This window comes from Gopherus flavomarginatus, chromosome 1 (genome assembly GCF_025201925.1).
Source record: "Gopherus flavomarginatus isolate rGopFla2 chromosome 1, rGopFla2.mat.asm, whole genome shotgun sequence".
Lineage (NCBI taxonomy): Eukaryota > Metazoa > Chordata > Testudines > Testudinidae > Gopherus > Gopherus flavomarginatus.
In genome coordinates, this window is record NC_066617.1 from 320,729,550 (window position 1) to 320,755,341 (window position 25,792).

Sequence of the window (25,792 nt, forward strand, 5' to 3'; positions counted from 1 at the left end):
GTTCAGTAGATTACTGTTATTAGAGTAAGGTTTAATGTCTGCTACTAAGGATTCTTAAGATCAGACAAGTATTGTGTGGCTCTTAAGTACTTAATATGCAGCCCATAGGCAGTTTCTGCTCTGGCTGTGTTTTTATATAGCTCCTGTGGAGGAGGCCAGAGAGGGCAGAGCCAGCATGTTTCTCCCTTACTCCCTCTGGAGGGACTAAGGAAACCAGCAACAGCCAGATATTGAATGCTGGCTGAATAGTAGTGCTGTTCCGTGGGTTTTAGACCAGTATTTATTTGGGAGTATTATGATAGTTGCTGTCTTTAATTCTTCTTATATTAGACAAAAAATAATTTCCTGTTGTGGTTCTGGAAAGATATATGTTGTGACAGATTACTACTGCATCACCGCCTCTTCTCAAAGCTGATGGTTTTGTAACCTCAGTCAGCACTTTTCAAATTACTTTATGCACATGATTGGATTTCTTCACCTTTTGCTTAGAATAATAGAATACCAGGACTGGAAGGGACTTCAGGAGGTCATCTAGTCCAACCCCTTGCTCAAAGCAGGACCAGTCCCCAGACAGACTTTTGCCCCAGATCCCTAAATTGTCCCCTGAAAGATGGAACTCACAACCCTAGGTTTAGTAGGCCAATGCTCAAACCACTGAACTGTCCCTGCCCCTGAAAAGAACTGACAGTTAGAGCCATGAGAGAGCTCTTAGGTTGCACTGCATTGGCTTCTGTGGCCAACTGCTTAGAACTTTGAGCCTGGTGAGTTCCCCACCTTGGTCTCACCTGGCAGCTTTTACCAAAGCGTGGTAATATGTCACAGTGTGTATCATCAGGAAGAAGCAAGCACAGGTGAGGAACCCCTTCAGTGTATGGAGAATTTAACAGAGAGCCATTGTCATTATTCCTCCATAAATACTACTGTAATGACTTTAAGACTGTGGGCCTGAATCTGCTCTCACTCACACTGATGCAAATTAGAAGTAATTCCATTTAAATTCTAGAGTAAAACTATGCAATAAATCTAGGCCTTGAGAATAACCTCATAATTTCCTCCAGCAGCTTCTCATTTAATTTCAGCTGATATTTCAAAGCTTTGTCTTCACTGGGTTTCAAATCAGGTTAATAAACAATATCTAAACTTTGTTTAATCATGGTTGCTGGTACATTTTGGCTGAATTAGAAGCCAGATTAAATAGAGGTTCTTACCATGGTTCCTGGGTCAGGTCAGATGGGGCTTTAGACACTTGCACAACGGTAGAAAAACATGGGAACTGGAGGATGGGGAGAGATTGATCTGTCTGTCTGTACTCAGTTCTGCAACAATTCCTCATTGATTACTGAGTCAGATTCAAGACTTTGGCCCTGATCTTCAAAGCTTTAAATGGAAGCAGGCCCCATATACTGCTCATGATAGTTAGAACAATGGAACTTGGCAACCTCAAAAGTGAAACTAGAGAGCACTGGAGATGGTGCTTTCTTGGCAGCTTGTCCAGAAACCTGCAACTCATTCCCAGAACATATGAAATGACTGCAACTTTCACCATTGAACAATATGCAGAATATTTCTCCAATCATCAGCGCATACACACATATGTATGCAATTGATATATATTCCCTTCCTCCTTTCTCAGATGGGTGAGAGAGAAACTGAAACCTTTTATGTTAGACTATATAAAATGCTCAGATACTGCAAGGATGAATAGCGAGATACTTAGCTGTTTTGCATAATAGAGAGATGCTGCCTGCATCCTCCTGAGAATGGCTTTGTGGATTTACTTAGTCATTTTTCTTCCCTTGGAAATTCTGTTCTGTAGTCCTATAAATTACACTTTATGATCCAGAAGTAGATAAAGAACGCTTTATAAAGCTTAGGGGAGTTATTCCCATGAAGTGAATGTAAACTTGTTAGTCAGCTACCAAAGTTTTATAGGTAAGGGCATGGTACTTAAGACCAGGCTCTCTCGAGGATACTGCCTGCAGAGAGCTCTAATTACAGGTGCAGACAGTAATTTCCATGTCTTGATCAGGAGCATATAATTGGTGAAAATGTCTCCCCAGCCTGCTGCCTTCCTGTTTATACAAATGTTTAATATTCTCTTCATGTTCCTTTAAAATTTCATCATTTAAATAATATAAAGTTATTCAGGAATGATGAGATGAGGATTGGGATTTGAACACAGAATAATTAAATGCTCTATTAACCTCACACCCAGAAAGAAACTGTTTATTCATTAACCATAATAATCAGTTATTTTAAAATAAAAAGCATGCCAATTCCCAACAGTTCAAGTTTCCGGAGCATCATCGTGTAAGTGACATATAATGACTAACCTTTCTGACTTTATTTCAGAAGAAGACATAATGTTCCAGAAAATCAAAGGATTCTGGATCCAAAAAAAGGACCAATTAAAAAGACTGCAGGAGTGAAACAACTTCCAAAATTAAAACACTGACTTAATATTCTTAACAAGAACTTCCAATCACTTTTATTCTTGTTTCTGTATATTTAGCTAAATGTTTCTGAAGAAAAATGTGTGTACCACATTGATTTAGGACACATTCCAATAACAATAGCTACTAATGAAGATCTGTGTGACTCCTGGCAGCTTCAGAGGCTCCCTGTTCTGAGGGAAAAGTAGCCCTCTGTAATCCCGTGAAATAGTTGATTGGGCAGTTCCTGGGTGCCCTCTTAATGCTGGCGAAGTCTGACCCTTCCCGGCCTGATTGTCAGATGTAAAAACTGAATCAAGGAATCAAGTTGGGTCATTCAGGGAATCACTTAAATGCCTTATGCTAGGCAGGTTCTTCCCCACTTTGACTCCACAGCCAGTCATTGAAAAAAATTTAAAGGGTCTGTGTTTAGAGCTCAGTGAGGGAGGAGAAGAAGAGAGGAGTGATGTGACCTGAAGAGTAACCCTACTACCTATACCAGAAGAAAAGAGGAATACCCCATTAGGAATAGACACTTAGCACACAAGCTACTGGGGAAGCTCCCTTGATTACTAGAGGACGGGAAAACGGTTCTTTCTAGAAAGACAACCACAATTTTCAGATTCCAAGGCTAGAAGGGACCACTGTGATCATCTAGTTTGACCTGTATACCACAGGCCCGAGAACTTCCTCAGAATAATTCCTACAGCAAAGCATCCAATCTTGATTTAAAAATTGCTGGCGAGGGAGAATCCTCGATAACGCTTGGTAACTAGTTCCAATAGCTAATTACTCTGTGTTAAAAATGTATGCCTTATTTCCTGTCTGAGATACTGCCTCCCCTTTGACTGATTGGCTCTCAGCTTGCAAACAATCAGGTTCTGGTCAGGTTCCCAGCAGTGGGCTGGGGACAGGGCACACCTATGGCATTCGGGAAGCAGAGCTGGGTGGCGTAACAGTGGAGTCTCTTCCCTGCTGGCATGACAGAGAGGCAGCCAAGCCAAACTTGACTGATTCTGTGACCTGGCACATGGGGTTGCAAGACCACTCAAATTTTGCCTGCCCACTCCTTTGTCACACCAGCAGGGAAGGGGCTCCACTGTTACGCCACCTACCTCTGATCAAGGGCTAAGCCGGGGGCCTGGGGCTTTGTTGCACCCCTGGTTTCTTAACTCTCAGGTATCCCTTTAAAAAAAGCTCTGCCTGCTAGAAGCCAAACTTGGAGTCAGTCTCATCCTCCCAGGGCTATGCAGCACAGTTCCTTCTACCCTTAGGGCTGTCTATGTTCCATGAACTGCCTGGCTTTGGCAGGGAAGACAGAGCAATTCTAGGACTGGCCTGTAAATGGCCATGCTAAAAGGGATGGCTTCTGCACAGCTGGTATCCACAGCCTTCAGTAGTTTGCATGGCTTGGAATTCCACTGCTGTTTTCAGCTGGGTAGGGCCCACTGTGTAAACCAAAGTTTGAATGTTTTGCGAATGTCCCCAAACAAATATGGTTATGTAAAGATTCTTCAGAGTGTACCTATTGTGAATGAAGTGTTCTATCTTAAAATCCTATGTATATTTCTTGTTTGCTGGTGTATGTGTTTTAGTATATGAAATCTAAACTTACAAACTTATGTTTCCCTCTAAGGCCCCGATCCTGCAAAGACTTCCAGTGTGCTTCAGTAGGACTGCTCCCATGTATCATTGCAGATTTGGGGCCTGAGTAGTACCATCCTTTTAAAGTCTGCCCTGTAAATCACCACTGAGGGATTATTTGAAGTATTTTGAATTATATCTTCAATCTTAAGCATGCGATTGTTACAGTTTCTTTGCCAACAATATTTCAGTAATTGAACTTTGGCAGGCCCTTTTTCTTTCTTTCTTTCTTTTTTTTAACTGCAGAACAGCAAAGAGAATGTTTTGGTATTTAAAAGTCAACCTTCTAGGTTAGATTTAAAAAGCACTCTTCAGAATACATCTGATTGATGGACTCTTTTTATTTTAAGAGCTTCTGTAGCTCTTCACGGTATTCATTAAAGCTTTTTGTCTCTTTAAGAGCAGTGCTAATAGCATCGTTTCTTATCACTGGCAGCATTAAAGTGAGGCTACAATTAAACTCATAGAGAGAGAACATGATGTCATTACAGTTCTTGTTTTCTTGCATTTTAGCAATGATATACAGCATATTCATTATGGAAACACCATTTCCTCATCTAGATGAAGATTTATAAGATATTTATGCTGTTTCTATGATACAGCTGGTATGGTTCTTTAACAAGCAGACTGCTCTGTCTGACCCTTTTAGCCCCAACAACAGTCAAAAGCCTAGCACCGATGATTAGGTTAACATCATTCTGTTCTAGTTTTCCCATATGGAAAGTTTTCAGATTCTGATTGTTCTGGCATTTGTCATTAGTGAGAGGTTGGGTGGGGAGGAGAGGGAGAGTAACATAATGCTCTCATTAGCATAAAAGTTAAAGAACATCTGCTAATAGTGGAGGTGATCCCATTTTTGGATACAGAGGGGCATACTCTTTTGTCTGTATCAGGTGGGTGTCAGCATAGTCAGCTGTGATCATTTTAATAGACTTGAAGGAACTAGAACCTTGCACACTGATACAGGCAGAACAGCTGCTAGTGATGACTCAGACTTTCATAGCACAGATTTTTTCCACAGGTACCATGTGACTGGTCCTTACTGAGGACATACATTTGAAGTTTTAAATGTTAACCATTTATTTAGTTTTCTGCTTGTTCTGATGATGTGGAAGAGCAGCAGAGTAGAACACTGTGTCAACCAGCCAGGGGAGGCAAAGGCTAAAAACAGAAACAAAATCTAACATTTAAATCTAACATAGCAGTTTTCAAGTATAAAAGGTTGTTACAAGGAGGAGGGAGAAAAATTGTTCTCCTTAACCTCTGAGAATAGGACAGGAAGCAATGGGCTTAAATTGCAACAAGGGCAGTTTAGGTTGGACATTAGGAAAAACTTCGTAACTGTCAGGGTGGTTAAGCAGTGGAATAAATTGCCTAGGGAGGTGGTGGAATCTCCATCACTGGAGATTTTTAAGAGCAGGTTAGACGAACACCTGTCAGGGATGGTCTAGATCAGTGGTCTCCAAATTTTTTTGATCGCGCACCCCTATCAGTAAAACATTTTTGAGCACGCACCCCCAATATATGTATATTTATGTATAAATTATATACATGTACTACTACACTAATATGTACATTGTAAAACATACACAAAAAGTAGAAATTTAAAAGGATGAGATAAAGATGAAATAAACAATATTTTTTAATTATTTTATTTATTAAAGGTACAAAACCTTTTTGCTCTCACAAAAAATTATTAATATTTTTAGTGAGAACAGTGTCATTGAATATGCTTATTTCTGAAAATCTTGGTTTAATACTTTGTGATACAGCCTTTCAAAGGTCTGGATTAGGGTAGGGTGTAGGAGGGGGCTCAGGGTGGGGTGCAGGGTCTGGGAGGGAGTTAGGGGTGGGAGAGCACTCAGGGTGGAGGTGTGGGAGGAGGCTCAGGGCTAGGAGGAGCAGGAGGCGCAGGGCAGTTATCTGGGGCAGCTCCTGTTTGGTGCAGGAGGCTCTGCATGGTGCAGCACCACTCCCATGGCTGCGATTCTGGGAGCTGCCCCACACCGGCCCCTGCAAGCAGGACCGCCCGGAATGCAGGGGCTTTAGGGGCTGCAGGGCCCTGGGCTAAGGGGACCCAGGGGCCCTTGCCTGCAGCTCTAAAGCCACTTTCAGAATGCAGCCCTGCAAGTACGGGTCGGAGGACTTGGGAGACGCAGGGGCAGCCGCACAGCCAGCAGCTGGAGAAAAGCGGCGCTTTCCCCTTCAAAGCACCGCTTCTCTCCAGCCGGCTTTGAAGAGAAAGCACCGCTTCTCTCTGGCCGCTGGCTGCACGGCTGCCCCTGCTCCTCCACGAGCCAGGAAGGGGCTTTAGAGCTGCAGACCAGGGCCCTGGGACCCTCTTAGCCCAGGGCCCTGCAGCCCCTAAAGCCCTGCATTCCGGGTGGCCCTGCCTGTGGGGGGACAGCTTCCCTGCTCCCTCCCTCCTCTGGCCTCCCCCGGCCTCCCCCCCTCTTTTTCCCTCCGGCGGCGCTCCTCCTGTCGCACCTCCCAGTGGATCATCTTATGCACCCCCTGTGGTGCGTGCACCCCACTTTGGAGACCACTTGTCTAGATAATACTTAGTTCTTCCATGAGTGCAGGGGAGTGGACTAGATGACCTCTTGAGGTCCCTTGCAATCCTATGATTCTATGATTAAGCTGCTTATTTAAGCCTTAAAACATTGGGGTTTTAGCAGATTCTTTCTTTATCTATAAACTGTGGTTTGAGAAATTGATATATATAAACACACAATTTACTCTCAGCAGAGATGCGTTTTGAGTTTCCATTTCTTCTCCAAGCCCTTTCAGACCTAAGAGCAATGTGAGGGCCTAGAAAAGAAAATATCGTTTCTGTGTAAAAAGAGGGGTCCTTTTATTTCTGGCTGCAAATGTGTTGGGTTTTTTCTTTTTACTTGAATTTAACTCTTGTACTGTTATATTTTTTTTTAGCAGCTTTCCTGTGCTATGGTATTTTGTTTTTTGGCAGAGGGGAGGAGGGGCATTATTTGGGGTTTTAAATTGTCTTGGTTTATTTTGTATGATTTATTCTTCCCGTACTGTCCAACTCTTCTGTGTGGCTTTCCTTTCTAATATTTTTCTCTGGATTAAAATGGTTTTGCTCATATTTGCATTAATGAGTAGTATTTGTACTTGTATTGCATCTTTCATATGAGGATTTCAAGGCATTTAAACATTAATTAATTCTTGCAATATACTCCATACTTCTCAGTTATCCCCATTTTACATATGGAAAACTGAAGCAGTGATTCGGGGCCTGTTTACTAAGGATAAAATAAAAATACAGTCTGGTTTACAATACTGTTGTGCACTGACCCAATTATGGTTCTATTTTGTGGTGTAACAAGCCTAAGGAAAGTTCTATCACTGTGGAATTTAAGCTTAGAGGTTAGCTAAAGCTTTGGACACTCCAAAGATGCAAAAGAGGCCACTGGATTCTGAATCTGATGCTATGATGAGAGAATGAGTTGAGCTGAGGGTACAGAGAAAGTCAGGATCAGAGGCCAAGCCTTGAATGTAGTTAAAGTTTTGTCTGCACTACACAGTGGAATTGGGTCCCCAAACATGATTATTCTGATCCACTAACACAGGGGTAGGCAACCTATGGCATGGGTGCCGAAGGCAGCACACAAGCTGATTTTCAGTGGCACTCATAGTGCCCAGGTCCTGGCCAATGATCCAGGGGGCTCTGCATTTTAATTTAATTTTAAATTAAGCTTCTTAAACATTTTGAAAACTTTATTTACTTTACATATAACAATAGTTTAGTTATATTATAGACTTATAGAAAGAGAGCTTCTAAAAACATTAAAATGTATTACTGGCACATGAAACCTTAAATCAGAGTGAATAAATGAAGACTCGGCACACCACTTCTGAAAGGTTGCCGACCCCTTCACTAACAGAAGGTAACCCAGGTAATACCAAGCATCAAGTAACAAGTTAGATTTCCTGATGCCCTTAGCCCAGTATTACATAGAAGTAACTCCACTGGCTTCAGTGGAATTACTGTGATTAACACTAGTGTACTGAGCACAGTCTCAGGCCCCCGGTCTTCCTCTTTTTAGCTCTATAAAGCTGTCATTGTCACTTCTGATTTCTGGAGGGGGTAGACAAAGGGGGTTTTTGGTAACACCTGCCCCAGGTTTTTAATTTGGGGTTTTTCTTAAAGCTGCAGCTCTTGGAATCAGAACCATAGGGTTAGAAGGGACTGCAGGGATCATCTAGTCTAACTCTGTGCCAAGATTCAGGATTTGTTGTGCCTAAATGATCCAAGATAGATGGCTCTCCAGCCTCCTTTTGAAAACCTCTAGTGATGGAGATTCCATGACTTCCCTAGGTAGTCTGTTCCATTGTCCTGCTGTTTTTACAGTTTGGAAGTTTTTCCTGAGATTTAATCTAAATCTGCTCTGCTGTTGCCTCTTGCCCTGCCCTCTGTGGCAAGAGAAGACTTTTTTTTCAGTACAAAAGTCTTTTTTTTTCTCCTACTGATAAGAGCTCATCTTAATTAATTAGCCTCTTAAAGTTGGTATGGCAACTTCCACCTTTTCATGTTCTCTGTATGTATATATATCTTCTTACTATATGTTCCATTCTATACATCTAATGAACTGGGCTGTAGCCCACGAAAGCTTATGCTCATATAAATTTGTTAGTCTCTAAGGTGCCACAAGTACTCCTGTTCTTTTTGCGGATACAGACTATCACGCTGCTACTCTGAGACTTTTTCTCCATCTTTCTTATGGCAGCCTTTCAAGTATTTGAAGACCATTATCATGTCCCCCCTTAATTGCCTCTTTTCCAAACTAAACATACTCCGTTCCTTCAGCCTTTGCTCGTATGGCTTGCATTCCAACTCTTTGATCATTTTTGTCACTCTCCTCTGGATCCTTTCCAGGTTCTTTACATCCTTTCTGTACAGCGGTGATGAAAATTGAAGTCTTGAGTGTGAGAATCAAAGCTTTTAAAGTAGATAGCCTCGTGGTTGCAGAGAAAAGCTTTATAACATGAACAAAAGGCTCAAACACCAGAAGGCAAATAAACTAAGTTTATTAATTTTCAAATTATGATTTGTATGAGGCCTGACTGATTTTTAGTGCTTTCTTGGCAACACTGTATTCGTCTTCTATAACATAAAAAAATATGAACATCATGGTACATGAAAAGGGTTAGCTAGTGACTGGGGAACTGATTATGTAATAAATTAACATTGCCTCAGAATGCAGAATCCAGAGACCCTAATTCTAACTATATGCATACTGAGGCTATTCTTAACAACAGACAAGATATTTAATTGTTGGTGGACTTAGTTTGAAGATGGGCTCACTATACAAATCAGTAAAGAGGTGCATGTGTCATTCCCCTCCTACTTCCCCAATTTCTCCGAGATCGTATCTACATTAGGAAAAATGAGATGTATAATTCATCCTGATGCAGCTCCATTGGCAGCAGCAATAGTGGAAGGTGCCATGTAGGTATGACAACAGTGATGACAAGGCAGTAAAAATAAATAAATAAATCTATGCCTTGCCTACACTATAACTTCTATCAACATTACCCCGAGCAGAGAGCTATAGCTAAGGTTATGTGCACACTGAAGTTTTCTGAACGTCTCCCCGTGTTGCAGTCTCATCAGTGCAGTTCTGCTATAGCAAGAAACAATGGGAATACCAGAGTTTACTGGTATCTTTACCAGTGCTGTCTAAACATGCGCAGAATAGGCCTGGATAATATGGTGGTAAAAATGCTTGTGGCTAGCCTCTGATAGCACTAGTGTTGTGATAGAGGTGGAAGATTTTCAGAAAGACCTCGGTGTAGACAAGACCTCACTGTGCAGCATGTATCATCTGGGACATTCTCTGTTCCGTGTCAACTTTGACAGTGCACAGTCAAGACTGAGGCCTGCTCTTCACTAGGGACTCACCCAGTTTCAGCCATCATTGCTCAACTGACTAGCCAAGGGCACCAGAACCTCTGCAGAAATTGGGGGACCGAGGCCAAAGTGCCCTCTCTTTCTCCACGCTGCCTGCTCCAGCAGTGAACCAGCTGCCCTCTCTTTCTTCTGGTGCCATAGCAGACCATGGCTGGCAAAAAGTGTAATTGCAGCACCACCCTGGCAAACTATTTTTCTGCTGGGGGAAAAAAATCTGCAGGGGACATGAAATCTGCACTTACGTTCCTTTTGTTGAAAGCAGGAACGGGGTGGGAGGACATGGTTCCATGGTTCCAGCACCAGTGTCACCAGCATAATTACAGGGGTGCAATTTGCAGCTCTCTAGGGCAAGGCACAAATCTGCCATTTGAACTGGTACAAAACTTCTCCAATTGGTAAACTACACTGGAGCAAATGGAGTGTTTTGCTTTGGTCCACTAGGGCTTTGCATTGATGGCTGAAATCTCCAGCACAGACCAGGCTGGAGAATCAAGTTACCCGAGGGTGGAAGGCACTAGGTGAAAGGAGACCACTCAGTCCCCTCTCCCAGTGGGACAAAAATCTGAGCTGAGCCTCCTGCTTCCCTGCTCTGTCTCACAGTCTGAGCCCAGACAGCAGCTGCTCAAGAAACATGAACATCTCAAGTTGTTATTTTTCTCAGGCCCCTCCACCAGGGCAGCCCCCAATGTGAAGAGACCCAGCGAGCCCCATCCTGGCCTCAGTGCAGGAACACCGAGTCCCTTAAGGCAGAGAGCTGGACTGAGCCCTGGCCCGCCCTCAGTGCGGGGAGACTTGAGGTGAGCCAGCAAGACCCATCCTGCCCTCAGTGCAGGGACACCGAGTCTCTCAGCACGTGGAGATTCAGCACACCCTGCCCTGCCTTCTGTGATGTATATGGTGCTTGGAAAGATGAGGTCCCCAAACTGAAAAGCTTATGCTCTGTTAGACAGATAGAAACTAATAAGCTTCAGATGGGAGAAAACAACAGTACGGAAACTGGAAGCCTAAATTGGAACATCTGAGCAGAAGCAATAAATTCTAAGTACGGATTAGATCTTCCAGTACAAGATCATCCGTATAGTATATTTCTAAAGCTGTGTCCAATCTTCCTTTGTTTTTAAATGTCCCATGCAACATGGCATCCTTGGTTATACTGAGGATTAGTTTGCAGGTTCTTGCAGGAAGCTTATCCTTTCAGCCTAAATAAAAATGTTTGTGTCTGGTTTGGTGATGGTGGTGGTTGTTTTTACTCCTGCGTCTCCAGTTATAACTCCCATACCACAATACATTCCTCTGTATCCATGTGTTCATAATCTTTCAAATAATTTGAGTGGGATCTTGTGTGGAACTTCTAAACCTGTTGCCACACTAACAAAATTGTGTGTGTGGGAAGGGTTAATGTTTCTACAACCATCCCTGCCCTTAACATCTGCATTTGGAGATGTGTAAAATTCACTACAGCCTTCTCTGACACTAAATGTCTAACTTTTATGGGATTTGGCAAACCAGAGTATAAAAATTGCTCTGAAACAGAGGTCATCAGCTGTCACCAATCCTGTCAGATCTGTTCTGGGTGGATAACACTGACATGAATAACAACTCACTAAAATGCAGAAGTGATTTACTTTAAGCACTTTAGCATCTGCTGTTACTAATTATGGGATTACCAGGCTCCAGGTTGTAGCATGGGGAGTACTGTCTACACGCAATCTTTCAGTGGTGGGTTCCTTAGCTATTCTCTCTCCTTTCTGACCTGTCAATCCCTTAATTTTTAAGATTTTACTTTTGAGTTGAAGCTACTAACTTTGGTTATGGGATAGGAAATGGAATAATTAGTAGAAAGGTAGAAATTATAGCAATCTACATGTTTAACATCCACATTGACTGCAGATTTAGATTTCAAATAGTTAATGCAATTGATAAAAGTCTTTTTTCAGACACTGATTTTTTTTATTATGAAGAGTCATAATTAGCATTGTGATGGGTTCCCCCCTGGGTGCTACCTGGAACTGGGGTACCACTGAGCCCTCCTGACTCACCAGCCTGGGCTACCTTTTTCTTGTACTGCTGTGACAAGCTGCCAAGCCCTCTGCAGGCTTTAGCCTGCACTTTTGCTAGCACACATACAGGTAGGGACACACCCAGCTGCAGTTACATGCGGACACTGTGACCAGCCCCTGCATGGGAAGGCTAGGTAACTTCCCAGCTAAGGAACTTCCCAGCTACTCAGGCATCCTCCCCTTCTGGAGTGTAAACCCAAGATGATACCATCTTGTGCTGCCCCCTCCCACAATGTGGAGAGGAATACACAACAGCTTTCTGTCCAAAGTTATGACTCCCACACAAAGCAAAAACAAGTTTATTAACTACAAAAGATAGATTTTAAAGTGATTATAAGGGATAGCAAAGAGATCAAAGCAGATTACCTAGCAAATAAACCAAAATGCAAATCAAGCTTAATATACTAAAGAGATAGGGTGAGGATCTGCTATTCATATCCAAAGTGATGATACAAGCAGGCTGCAGATTCTTAAGGGGAAAGGTTCACCGTTTACAGCCTAGAATCCCCAGGTATTCCATTCACAGGCTAAAAATTCCTTTAGCCTGGGTCCAGCACTTCCCCTAGTTCAGTCCTTGTTTCTCCGGTGTTTCTAGGAGTCTCTGTGGGTGAAGAGTCAGTGAAGAACCTTGATGTCATTCCCCTGCCTCATACAGCTTTTGCATATGGCAGGAACCCTCTGCTTCAAAGCTTGGTTCCCATGCCAGTCAGTGGAAAAATACTGATATCCCAAGATGGAGTCCAGAACCAGGTGACCTGGTAATATGTCCCTGTAGGGCCATAGAAGCCATTACTCGAGGCTGTGTGTAGCATCCTTAGGAAAGCTCCCCAGGTGACAGATAAGCTTCTCCTAAGGCTATTGTTCTCTCTAATGGCTCATTAACTTGAACGGGCACTTCCCAGACAACCATCTAGACTGAGACCCTTTTGCCTAGTGGATGTTGCCAAGGAATAGCTACATGTGAAATAGATACATAGCCAATATTCATAAGTTCAGATACAAAAATGATCCATGCATACAAATAGGATAAGCATATTCAGCAAATCATAACCTTTCCAATGACATCTCACATGACTTATCTTGCTTAAAAGACATCATAATTGTCATAATCATATCATAATATCACTTTGAAGATTATGGGGTGCAGTATAACAAGCATGTCCTGAAAAAGTTGTAAAAAGAAGGTAGAGATGGAAAAGATGTTATGTCCTTTAGCACGTGGCCTTGCTAATGAAGAATTATTTCCTGTATTCCATTCCACAATGCTTCGATTGCAAAAATGGGGGTCCACCACTTCTCTTAGGAGGCTCTTCCACGTCTTGCTATAAAATTGGTTTTGTGCTGATCAAGACAATCTTTTTTTCCCTAGTTTCATTCCATTACTGCTATACCCCTTTGTGCCCTAACCAGCCCATCTCTCTTTAATATTTTACAGTTTTATGGTACTTAAACCATTTTATTTAAACTCTTTTTGCTTCTGATGTTACTTAAAGTCTGAGCCTTAGGAAGATTAAATGGCATGCCTCTGAGTTTGAGCACTGGCCTTGTGACTCATCAGTACCTCGTGGCCAAATATGTACAGGAGCCTGTAGCACCTCTTTTTTTTTTTCTTTCAAGAGCTCTGTGCTCATCCAAACATTGTTTATGCTGATGCCCACTGTGTCCTAAGTGCTTATTAGATAGAAAAGAAGGAAAGGCAGCTGCCCCAAAGAGCTTGCTTTGGAATTGCTGCCGAGGAAAGAAAGCTGGGAAATGGAAAGGAAAACCTCCTAAGAAGTAAAAGGACAGAAAGAACCCCAATTTCTTTCCAACCAAGGTTGTTTGACAGAAAATCCTTCTGTGGAAAGTGGAAACAAAAGCTGAAAATAGATTTATTTGTTTTTTTGACTGTGTCTACATTAAAGCTATAAATGGTTTACTCCAACCCAATTACAACATGGTCAAAATGTGGCTGGGATTCATCTATGTCCCACCCATGCTAAACTCTTTGATCATGTTATAACAAAGTCACTCAATTATTCCTGTTGAAACCTATTTGAGATAAGGGTTTGCACGTAAGTATTTGGGGCAAGATCTGGCCTACAGAATCTTTGCCTTGAAGTTTTGGGGGAAGAGTAATGCATTTCACAGGAACACTTTTGTTTGTCCTAGAGAAATTAAGACAGTTTCCAATAAGTTATCCTATAGAACAGTATCTGCAAAGGTTTCCTTAAACAATACATTTTTCAGGACTATTTTGAGTCAAAAACTGTTGGAGGCAAAGAGTACATATCTGCTTTTGACTTGTTTAGGGAGAATTTATTGTAATGGGATCCCTAGGGTACAACCTGTACTGGGATACCACTGTGCCCTCTTAACTCTCCAGCCCGGGCTGTCTCTCACAATGCTTTGCTAGTTTCAAGCAGCAAACCCCTCTGGGCACTGTTATCACTCAGCAGAACAGCATGTGGAGCCCCACACCCAGCTAGATTGAATGAATGCTCCCAGAGCCCCTCATGAATCTCACAGAGGCACCAGCCAGTTCTCCAAAGCCCCCAGCCTTGTATCTGCCTGACCAGTTAAGTTTATTACCCAGTCCACCCCTCCCTGAATGTGAAGAGGACACAAGTCTTTGTAACCTGAGCTGAGATTTCCCAAGCATTTCAACGAAACCGCACAGTTTTAGGAAAAATATAAAAGAGATTTATTAACTCCAGAAAGCTAGATTTTCAGTTATGATAAGCAGGAGGCACAAAAAGGTCAGAGATAGTTACCAAAGAAAATAAAAGGTAAGTGCAATCTTAAACCTTATTACACTAGGCCAGGGGTGGGCAAACTTTTTGAGCTGAGGGCCTCATCTGGGTGGGGAAATTGTATGCAGGGCCGGGGCAGGGGGTTGGGGTGCGGGAGGGAGTGTGGGGTGTGGGAAGGGGTGCAGTGTGCAGGAAGGGGCTCAGGGCAAGGGATTAGGTCAGAGGAGGAGTGCAGGGTATATGAGGGGGCTCAGGGAAGGGGGTTGGTGCAGGAGGGGGCTCAGGGCAGGGGATTGGGGTGCATAAGGGTACAGGGTGCAGCAGGGAGCTCAAGGTAGGGGGTTGGGGTGCAGGAGTGGTCCAGGGTATGGCAGGGGTTTCAGGGCAGGGGGTTGGGGTGTACAAGGGTGCAGAGTGCAGAAGGAAGCTCAGGGCAGGGGGTTGGGTGCAGAAGGGGTGTGGAGTGTACAAGGGTGCTCAGGGCAGGGAGTTGGAGTGCAATAGGGGTGCAGGGTGCGGCAGGAGGCTCAGGAAGGGGGTTGGGGTGCACAGTGGTGCAGGGTGCATGAGGGGGCTCAGGGCAGGGAGTTGGGGTGCAGGAGAGGTACGAGGTGCAGGCAGGGGGCTCAAGGCAGGGAGTTGCGGGGTGGGGTACAGGAGGGGTTCGGGCTTCAGCCTGGCGCCACTTACCTCAAGCAGCTCTGGGATGGCAGCGGCACACACCAGGGCAAGAGCAGGCTCCCTGAATGCCTGCCCTGTCCCCGGCCCTGCACCGCTCCAGGAAGCGCTGCGGTTCCCTGTTCCCAGCCAATGGGAGCTGCAGGGGGCACTGCCTGGAAGCAAGAGCAACGCATGGAGCCCTATGCGCCCCCGCCCAGGGGCCACAGGGATGTGGTGCAGTCAGCACCGTGGGCCGGATCCAAAGCCCTGAGGGGCTGGATCCGGCCCGCGGGCCATAGTTTGCCACCCCAGCAGTAGGCAGCATATGGATTAAGCAGTTTTCTCACCCCACTGTCACCCTACATGTGTCTGAGAAGAAAATCACAGTTTCCATTTGGAAATGTTTGTTGTGTCTTTTGTGGTTTTATAGCCATGAGACATTAAGACTGAACTACTGCCCAATCAGTAAAAGGGAAGTTCCATAATCCTCTGCTACCCTGGAGTATTTCAATGATCTATAGCCTTTCTTGCTGTCTGAAGCCTTGTAAATGCGGAGCTCTATATGAAGTAGAAATGAACCATTAGTGTTATGGAGACATAGTGCAGTAATATTAATGGTTTGTTTCTGTTTCATTGTTTTGGTGTTTGACAATAGAAGAATCTTGTCCTAACACTTGTATAAAATAGGTTTCCCCTGATACCTCTTTATATTAACATTGAAATAGAAAAACACTGAAGGAGAGAGAAAGCATTCAGAATTAAGTGAGATCCAAAAGCCTTTTCACTGAGAAATGGCAGGTATAGAAGAAGGGGCCTGAATAACCTGTTAGCTATTTGCAATTTGGAGAAAATAACTATTCCAATATGTATGCCTCCATGAATAGTCCTGTTTGCATGTTATTTCTGCCTTTCTATTTATTATTACGTGTATAGAGAACTTAAAGTGTTCAGCACACTTTAGGAACACGTAAAGGAGTATAAAGACAAAATGTACAAAGTGCTTTGACTCTGGCTTTGTCTGTAGAGTGTGCGTGTGTGCGTGTGTGTGTATGTGTGTGTGTGTGTGTTCATGCCCAGCAGAAAATTCACTTTTTTCCTTTTAAATTATAAAATTATGTAAGCTGGTCTTAAATAGACTGGGTCTGTAACCTCTAATACAAAAAAATATTAAAGGACCTCAGGCGGCCATTTACACAATGGTGATCAATGGAAACATTCTGCACTAAAGTCAATTAGAAAAGCCGGCAATTCTTGAAGGTTTTTATGCAGCAAGACTCAATGTGTACAGAAATAATGCTACTTTTTTCCTAAGTTTGGTATTGTTTTAATGTGAGCCATTTCCTTTTCTACAGATGCTTTTTCTACAGTGCAGTGATCTGATGCTAAAGCTACTGCAGGTGTGTGGTTCTTAATCAGGTGGCAGAAACGCATTAATAGAAAGCATAGAGGTCATCCCTTGAAAGCTGACTGCTTTACTTATTTACTCACTTTCTACGCTCAGAGCAAAATTAGAGGAAACTTGCAATACAAAGAAAATCAGCTTCTATGATGTAAAGTCAGAGCTGGTGGCTAAAGGAATATTGGAAATGCAACAGGTATCTGGCACAAAATGATTGCTATTTGGGGATTATAAATAAATATTTTAAAAGAGAATACTAGTCAGGATTTGTTAACTCTTAGAATCTGTGTGAAAGACTTTCTAACTAAATCTTTTGATATAAAGTCTTTTAATGACTATAACTTTTAGTGGTCATTACCATAACAGTTTCCCTGTTTGGCTTTTTTTGTTGTTTTGTTTTTCAGGAGAAAATAGCCATGTTATTAGTTGGAGGAGATGCTGCTGTTGAAAGTACAGTAGAGATTATAGAGGAATTATTTCTGTTGCCATCGCGTTTCTTGGATGAGTACACATTCAGTGTGATCTTTTTAAAGATGAATTCTTTACCAACTACAGAGGAATATAAAGCTATCAAGCTAATTAAGTAAAAACAAAACCTTCTAAAATTCTTGCAACTTTATTCTAACGGTGTAATAACTGTAACTAACTGAAAGCTTTTACATAGGTTTTTATTTTCTTCTGGCCTTAGTTATTCAGGCTGCTATCTACAAAATTGAACCAACTTTCTTTTGCTTTATGTGCGTCTTGCACTCTCCCTGCACTCTGCACTATATTTTTTTGAACAGGGATGTTGGAAAACGTTTTGTTATTTTTTTAAAAAAGGTTTTAGGTATAGTGATTCAGCTGAAAAATTCTCTCTTTAAAATACACTCAATTAGTCATATTAAGTCCTTAACTTGCCAAGTAGATTTATTTGAGCTCGCCATCCTGTGTGACTGATAGTATTGCATGAGTGTACCCAGCATGCAGTGATGATTACAGCAATGTCTGGTCTGCTGGGATGGGGCAAAAAGTTCCCAGTAAAGGAAATGGTCATAATCTACTTTCTTATGAGTTGAGTCACTTTATCAAGTTATTGTTGACACAGCCTGTCCTAATCTACACTGATTCCTGAGTTGGTGTAAGCATTTTGGATCATCCTGTAACTCAGATGTCATAATGGTTCAGATAACGTAAATATTTGTGTGGACAAGGCCTACAGATACATACTAATGGTCATACTTCTCTCTCCTCTAAAATGACTTTTAATTATTATGTTGATTCTGAATAGATGGTTTTGATGCTAGGACACCGAATTGGGACTTCGGAAGATGAGATTGTCGTGATCAGTTTCCCATCTGTCAAACAGGTAAAACACCTCTAAAACATTAAAGAAATGAAATCCTCACAATGCCCATATGAAATATGGGGTTATGGGCATTCTGAGGCTTATTTTTTTTAATGTTTCAGAGGGTTTAGGTCCTTCACTGATCAGCACCATAGGCTCTAGCATGAGCGAGTGCTCACGGGCGGCTCCAGGCCGCAGCACGCCAAGCGCGTGCTTGGGGTGGCATGCCACCGGGGGCACTCTGCCGGTTGCCCTCCAAAGCTGTGGGACCAGCGGACCGCGGGTCCACTGGAGCCGCCTGCCATCCTCCCGGCAACCGGCAGAGCGCCTCTTGTGGCATGCTGCCGTGCTTGGGGCGGCGAAATGTCTGGAGCCGTCCCTGCCAGTGCCCCAGAAGGATGGAGCAGACAGGTGGAATGGATGGTACAAATGGCATGTGCTTGTATTCAATACATGCCTTCAGATCACATTAACTGAATGAATGAATTTGGTGGTTGGATCAGCAGAATACAGGAGTTGAAATATTAACGATGTTGCTTTAGAGTTAAGTGATTGTAAGCTTTTCAGGGCAGAGACGATACATGTCTCCAGGGCCCTATTGCACTGATCTTGACTGGGGCCTCATAATGCTCTCTTATTGCTAAAAATACTTTCAGTTTCATAAAGACATAAAGTAATGTTGACAGGCTAATCAATGTTGTCCACTCTTCCTGTTTGGGGGCAGGACACAATGATGTCCTCTCTGGACAACCCTTTCTTTGGGTTAAGTGAACCTAATTATTTGAGACCCCTAGAGCAATGGGGTGGGGGAATTCTCCTTCACTGGATCACCACAAAGTGTCCATTTTCACAAATGACTTCAACCCAGTCACCTTCCAGCTTGGGATTTGGATGAGAAGAAGGAGCCATCCTCACTCCGCTTTTCCTTAGAACCTATCCTATGCCATGATCCAAAGCAACCCAAATATCTCTGGCTATGAAAATAGGAGAAAAACAACATAAAAAAGGCAATGTGTGTGGATGAGTTACTCTTGTTTCGCATAAAGTTTACCTCATTAGTACTTGCTCTTTTTGAAGTGTCATAGCTGTCATGGATGAGTAGCTGGATTTCAAATCAACATTGTGGGTTGACAAGCTCATGGCAAATTCAAGATCTGCTGATTAAATTGGCCCAATGCCTCCTAAAGCAGCTAGGTAGAAATATTGCACCAAAAATCTTACAGCAATTTGAAGCAAATTACTGACAGTCTAAAACTAGCTTCAAAATGTATTGGATTGTGATTGCCATCTAGTCAGCTGGCTTGTGTGAACAGTTGTAGTGGGGATGATGGCACTACTGCCTCTTTTTATGTAGCTGAAATAGTTCTACTATAAATTAAAAACACTTAAACTCATGATCATTTTGTTTAGTTCATTATTTGGCAAAACAAGCACAAAAATGAGTTAAAACAGCCTTTGTGACTCATAGAGAAAAGGAAACTTTGGTACTTAAAACATTTTTTCATTGCAGTACAATACAGAAAGTACAAATTTGTACTAAAAAGTGGGATTTAGACTACTAGAGTGCATGTTAGTGGGGGTTGCAGAGCTCAACTGAAGGCAGATCAGGCATCGTGCACTGCCTTTCTCTCAGTACACCAGTACGTTTTTTTTTAATGTTAGGATTATTAAGCCGACTTGACACCTAAAAGTATAACTAAATTATTCAGAGGGAAAAAGGTTTGGTTCCCAGAGGATGTTTACCAAAATGCCTGTCCCTGTTTTTCAATATTTGCAGATTAGACATTGGCAGGGTCATTAGCAGCAATATATTAAAAACAAAAAGATGTTAGAATATTCATCCAAGTAGAGAGGAATATATTAGTTTCCAGTTTATACAGTATACACCCCCATATATACAATCTACAGGAACTGTATAGTATTACAAAAAGACCCAAAGTATTTTGGCAGATGGAAAACAGATCATGATACTAATTTTATGATGCGCTTGTTGCATGGAAATTCAATCTTAAAAAAAAAGTTCTGTTTCTAATCAGGAAAAATGAATCTGAGTTTTGAAAAAAAATTATTGTACATACTCCAGGATTCAGGCTATAAATTCGACATAGTCCTTTACATTGGAGAATGAAGGGAGAGAAGGTGGTAGTAGGGTCTGAATGTACGGGTTCTGGCAAATGGTCCAAGCACTAACAAAATCCATTTACCCTTAGTTCAAATTGCCTATCTTCCCTCTCCCCAAAAAATTCTGTTCCCACCCCCCAAAATAATCCACATAATTTAGTTTGACCACTAATTTGATGTAAGTGCATATAGTCATGTCATATAGTAATGTCAAAAATCATGCAGCTTCAGGTATGGAAGGTATAGGAAGATTTCCCTCTGGAATCTAGAATATTATGGCAATGGAAAGACCGCATCCAAGTTGGAAGAAAATAATACAGCTTCTTGAACAAGTGGTCACCACTTCATGAATAATTCAAAAATTGAAATTTGAGAATACTAGGCTACAAGCCTTTAGATGTTTAGCTATTGCTAACCTCCAGATCATAGAATAATTCCAAAAATAGTGCATATATACACCTCTACCGCCATATAACGCTGTCTTCGGGAGCCAAAAAATCTTACCGCGTTATAGATGAAACTGCGTTATATCAAACTTGCTTTGATCCACTGGAGTACGCAGCCCCGCCCCCCCGGGGCACTGCCTTACCACATTATATTCGAATTGGTGTTATATTGGGTCACGTTATATCGAGGTAGAGGTGTACCATACTTCTTTTAATGCAGTCACTTCTAGAATATAGGTAAATTGTGCTCATTGACCTTTGTGTAGCATTTTTTGCTGATCGATATAATGATTCTGATTCATTTGAGGAAAAAATACTTTACATTTGAGCTGTTATTTCTTTTAAACTGTAAGTTGAAAATGGAATTATTAAAAAAAGTACCCTGCAAAATGTGTCACTTGCTTAGACCTTCTTCTGAAGTAAAGATTGAGTGAATACTTGTAACTCATTGGAATGACGCATAGCTGTTCACAATTCTTTACAAATGTATGAAGGGTGAAAAAGGGTGACTAAATGTTCTTAACCTGTTCTGCAGTATGATCTTTCCATACTATCATTCATCTGGCTAAAAAGCCCATCAGTTTATATGGCAAAATGATAAATGTCATCCTTTTTCAAAAAGGAATGTTAAATAGCCAGGTGTCTGTCATGCACAGATTTTATTAAATTTGATAGAGTTAAAGGCTAGCATCCAATTTCACCTAGTTAGCCCTGCAGTGAGCACAATAATTTGCTTGGCTAACGCATATCTTATGGAAAGGCATCCAGTCTTGAAATGAAGATTCCAAGAGATTGAGAATCCATCACTTTCTTTGATAGTTTGTTCCTATTGGTAATTGCCTTCTTTGGCTACATCTTCACTACCCGCCGTATCGACGGGTAGCAATCGATTGCTCGGGGATCGATATATCGCATCTCATATAGATGCGATATATCGATCCCCGAACGTGCTTATATCGATTCTGGAACTCCACCAACCCGAACAGAGTTGCGGAGTCGACATGGGGAGCCGCAGACATTGATCCCGTGCCATGAGGACGGTGAGTAATTCGATCTTAGATACTTCGACTTCAGCAACGTTATTCACGTAGCTGAAGTTGCGTATCTGAGATCGATTTTCCCCCGTAGTGTAGACCAGCCCTTTGTTAAACTTGTGCCTTTTTTGTAATTTAAATGATTAATGTCTGGAAGCTGGTTCTTGTTATGTCTTTCTCCACTAGATTAGAGCATTAGAGTACCTGGTATTATCTCCCCATGAATGTATTCAGACATTGTAATCAAGTCACCTCTCGGTCTTCTTTTTACTAAGCTAAGCACATCTCAAATCAGTTTTGTGGCTCTCTTTTGCATCCTTTCTTATTTTTAAAATCTGGACACAGTATTCCAATGTCTTTCTCACTAATGCTGTATAGTCAGGTAAAATCACCTCCTATTCCTACTCCTCAGTTATACATGACTGCTAAATCCTTTTTAGAGTCACTGCTTTCCTAGATACATTCACCATTGTGTAGGTATAACCTGCATTCCTTGTTGCTAGATGTATAACTTTGTGTTTGCTGTATTTTGTCGTTTAGGAATCACAGACTTGTGCCCAGAGTTAAAGTTTAAACTCGTAAAAGCTAGCAGCCAAAACAATTCAGAAAAGCTTGGTTTTAAAAGGATGCTGCCAGGTAGTTTGAGGCCCAAAATTCAGACTATAGTTTTGTTTTCGTTTGTGAGTGTGTTTTTTGTGGGGAGGAATGCACTTCTTGCACCACAAATGTAAAACTCCTCTTCCTTCCCCAATTATTTTTCAGTAAACATAAGAGAGGCTTTTTGTTCAGATTTACAACTACTTTGTAGTACTTGCAACTCATTCACCAGCCTCCTGGCTGCATGATGTGCAGAAAGCGAACCTGAATTAGCCTCTGTTTTTCATAGCCTAAATTGAGTCTTCATCATCTTCTTCGTCTTTTTTGTAAACATTTAGCCAAATGGTTGATCGTGGCAATTGTTCGACATTTGGTCTGTTCCTGTGCAGCTGGACAGACATTTGGTCTGTTTCTGGCAGGCCGAAAGTCCAATGTTGGAACAGACTTGATGCACACATGTAATAGGGGGTCTGCCTCTGGGCCACCTCCACCCCTCGATTGGTGGAATCTGAGATGTTACAAGCCACACGAAGAATGGCATTCACCGGAATGTCTTGCGGCATTCTGGCAACGTCTGTAAACTCCTGCATTACGAATGAAGTCATTTCACTTTATGCCCAATATATAAAGTTGGCATTTTGTGTGGAAAGCTTCCAGCTTTGCCCAGTCTAAGCGGCATACTGTCCGTGTTTTGCAACCATAGAGCAGTACAGAGAGGATATAGCTCGAATAGCTCCTGAACTTAGTTGTCGTGCTAAGATAATGTTGATTCCATATTCATCGTACATGACTCATGGCAGATGCTGCAATGCCAATCCCATGAAGAACCACCGTACGAGAGTTGGAGGAACTGGTGAGTACAGAATCCAAATAGCAAAAGCTGGAGATTTGTCAGGGCTCTGTACGAGAAGAACATCATCAGCACAGTCAAGGCCTGAGAGCGAGAAATCACTGATCTTAATGCCTATGGGCCTGACAGAATGCTGCATTATTAAATCTATTGCCCAACAAAAGGGTGCAGGGGCCAAGACACAGCCCTGCATAACATTAGATACTGATTTAAAAGGTGCTGACATCCAATTCCCAAATGTACATGGGCAGTGGTTCCATTATGCAGCTCGTTAATCAAGGCCAGCAGAGTGATTGGAACACCTACACCCTTTAAGGCCTTCCATAGTGCAACTCAGTCAACTGAATCAAACACAGCCTTAAAATCAACAAAAGTTACAGAGAGGGACTTCTTGAACTCTCGGTGTATCTGCAACAACAAGCAGAGGGCAAAATGGCATCTAATGTGGATCTGTTCATCGTAAAGCCTGACTGTTGGGGGCGATGCTTCCTATGCAACGGGCTCCAAACACACCATCAGAACATGCACCAACACCTTCCCTGGATGGACAACAAGGTGATCAGCCCATAGCTCTTACATTCGCAGTGCAGTGCCCTTATAAAATTAGATCACAATATTGTCCTTCCAGGCGGTTGGTAAAGTTCCAGTTCTCCACACCAGGGAAGAGATACCAGAAGTGATTTCACCAGCTCCAGGGGGAATGCCATCAGCACCAGTTGTGCATCCGTTTTTCAGTTTGCAAATGGTGTGCTTTGCTTCATCCAGCATTGGTGCATCAGTACAAGTGTCTGGGACTGGAACCTCAGTGGCTGCCAAATCATCCAGCTCTGGGCAAGCAGCAGCTAGAGAGTAGTTCAGGACTTAGTGATAATGTTGCACCCAGCGTAAGAGGATGTTGTCGTCTGATTTACCTGGATGGCCTTGGCAGTTGTTCAGGATGCCGTTTGTAGCAACTATCTCTTGACCGCTGAGGTTGCGGATCACACAGAATGCCAGCTTTAAATCTCCCCTGGCTAAGCCAAGCTCAACTTCATATGCCACAGTGACACCCTGATACCCCAATATTCACCACTGTCATGTAATTATGATATGTTTTGTACAAACTATGTCTTGTGGTGTGTCCTTCTAAAAGTCTTGATCTGCTAGACAGCAATATCTCGTTGGATTGTCCTATGTGAAGTTATGAAGTTTGGCTATGCATGTGTTACTGAAACATGTAGTGAGTTGAAAACACTCACAAGCAGCTTTTCGGGTATGATAGTAAAAAGGCCAAACAATGTTAGTGGCTTATTAAGGAAATACACACACGCACAAGGATTACCCCAGGAACTGTGTACAATAGAAACCTCTCAGAGATAGCACTACACAATGGGAACTGTTTGACCCAGGTCACAGCGAAAAAGCTTTCTAGCAAGTGAAGAGAAGGTATAAAAGGGGGAGAAAACATATTGAGGGATGCTAACTCTTCTGCAACAACACACCCATGGAAAGACCTGAGGGACAAGGACTGAACTGTGGGAAGTGATGGTCCCAGGATAGAAGGATCTTTAGCATGTGTATGTAAACCTGGGAAAACCAAGGCAACGTGTGCCTTAAGAATCTGCCAGCCTGTTTATCACTCAGGGTGAGAATTTGCTAATTTATGTCCTACCTGTCTAGTGTGTTAAGCTCAGTTTGTGTTTATTAACTAAGGTGATCTGCTTTTATCTGTTTGCTATTTCTTATTATCATTTAAAATTCACCCTTTATAATTAATAAACTTGTTTTATTTTATAAGACCCAGTTTCTGCAATTCTTAAGTGGGTGAGGGGGGGAAGCTGTGCATATCTCTCTCCACATTGAGGAAGAGGGCGAATTTCAATTAGGTTACGCTGTACAGTTCTCTGTGCAATGCAAGACAATACAATTTTGGGGTCATAGCAGTGCAGAGTAAGGGAAACCCAGGGTGATGGGACAGGCGGGCTCTGTGATATTCAAGTTCCAAGTGGCACCCCAGGTGGAACCTGTCATAGCCTCATGATCGCAAAGTGCCAGGACATTGAACTTTCATTTCAGCTGATTACGAGTGAGTTTATCACTGTGCTAGCAGGCTGTGGCCCTAAATTTAATTGCCTGGAAAGCCTTTTCTAATAGCCATAGTCAGTGTACTGGGCACCTATAGCCAATTGTCAGCTTGACAGATTGACAGAGGATGGAGGTGAACAGAGACAAGGTAACCAAATTGAGTGAAGCACAAAAAACAAACAAACATAAAAGGTAAAAAGTACTTGAACATTGAAACTGAGAGAAAGCAAATAGAAAATAGTGATTACAACTGGTAAGGAAATCTTGACATTTTAAATGCTTAATTTGACAGCATCCTTTAAAGTAAAAAGTTACAATTTATGGATTAAAATTTACTTATTCAGGTCCCAGTCTTACAAGCTTCTCTGTGTGGGTGCAAGGTTCTACCCACACACAGCAGCTTGCAGAATGAGACCCTTAGCTGGAGAAGTATTTAACAGACTTGACTTACATATCTATCAACACCCACACACACTTTGTGTAAACCCTCCATT

At 42.3% G+C, this 25,792-nt stretch overlaps 1 protein-coding gene across 3 annotated transcripts in view; it reads left to right on the forward strand.

Annotated features, from left to right (window-relative positions):
* The window catches only part of CCDC169 (coiled-coil domain containing 169), a 61,243-nt gene extending 43,965 nt beyond the window's left edge, over positions 1-17,278 (forward strand). Inside the window, exons 8-9 of one of the 3 annotated variants that reach the window (XM_050937340.1) lie at positions 16,813-16,857; positions 17,264-17,278. In XM_050937340.1, the coding sequence (XP_050793297.1) occupies positions 16,813-16,840 (28 nt within the window). In that variant the 3' untranslated portion in view covers positions 16,841-16,857; positions 17,264-17,278. Of the gene's footprint in view, positions 1-2,352; positions 5,877-16,812; positions 16,880-17,263 lie in introns of those variants that run through there. The other 2 variants (XM_050937341.1, XM_050937339.1) reach the window with 2 other exon arrangements.
* The last annotated feature ends 8,514 nt before the right edge of the window (positions 17,279-25,792 follow it).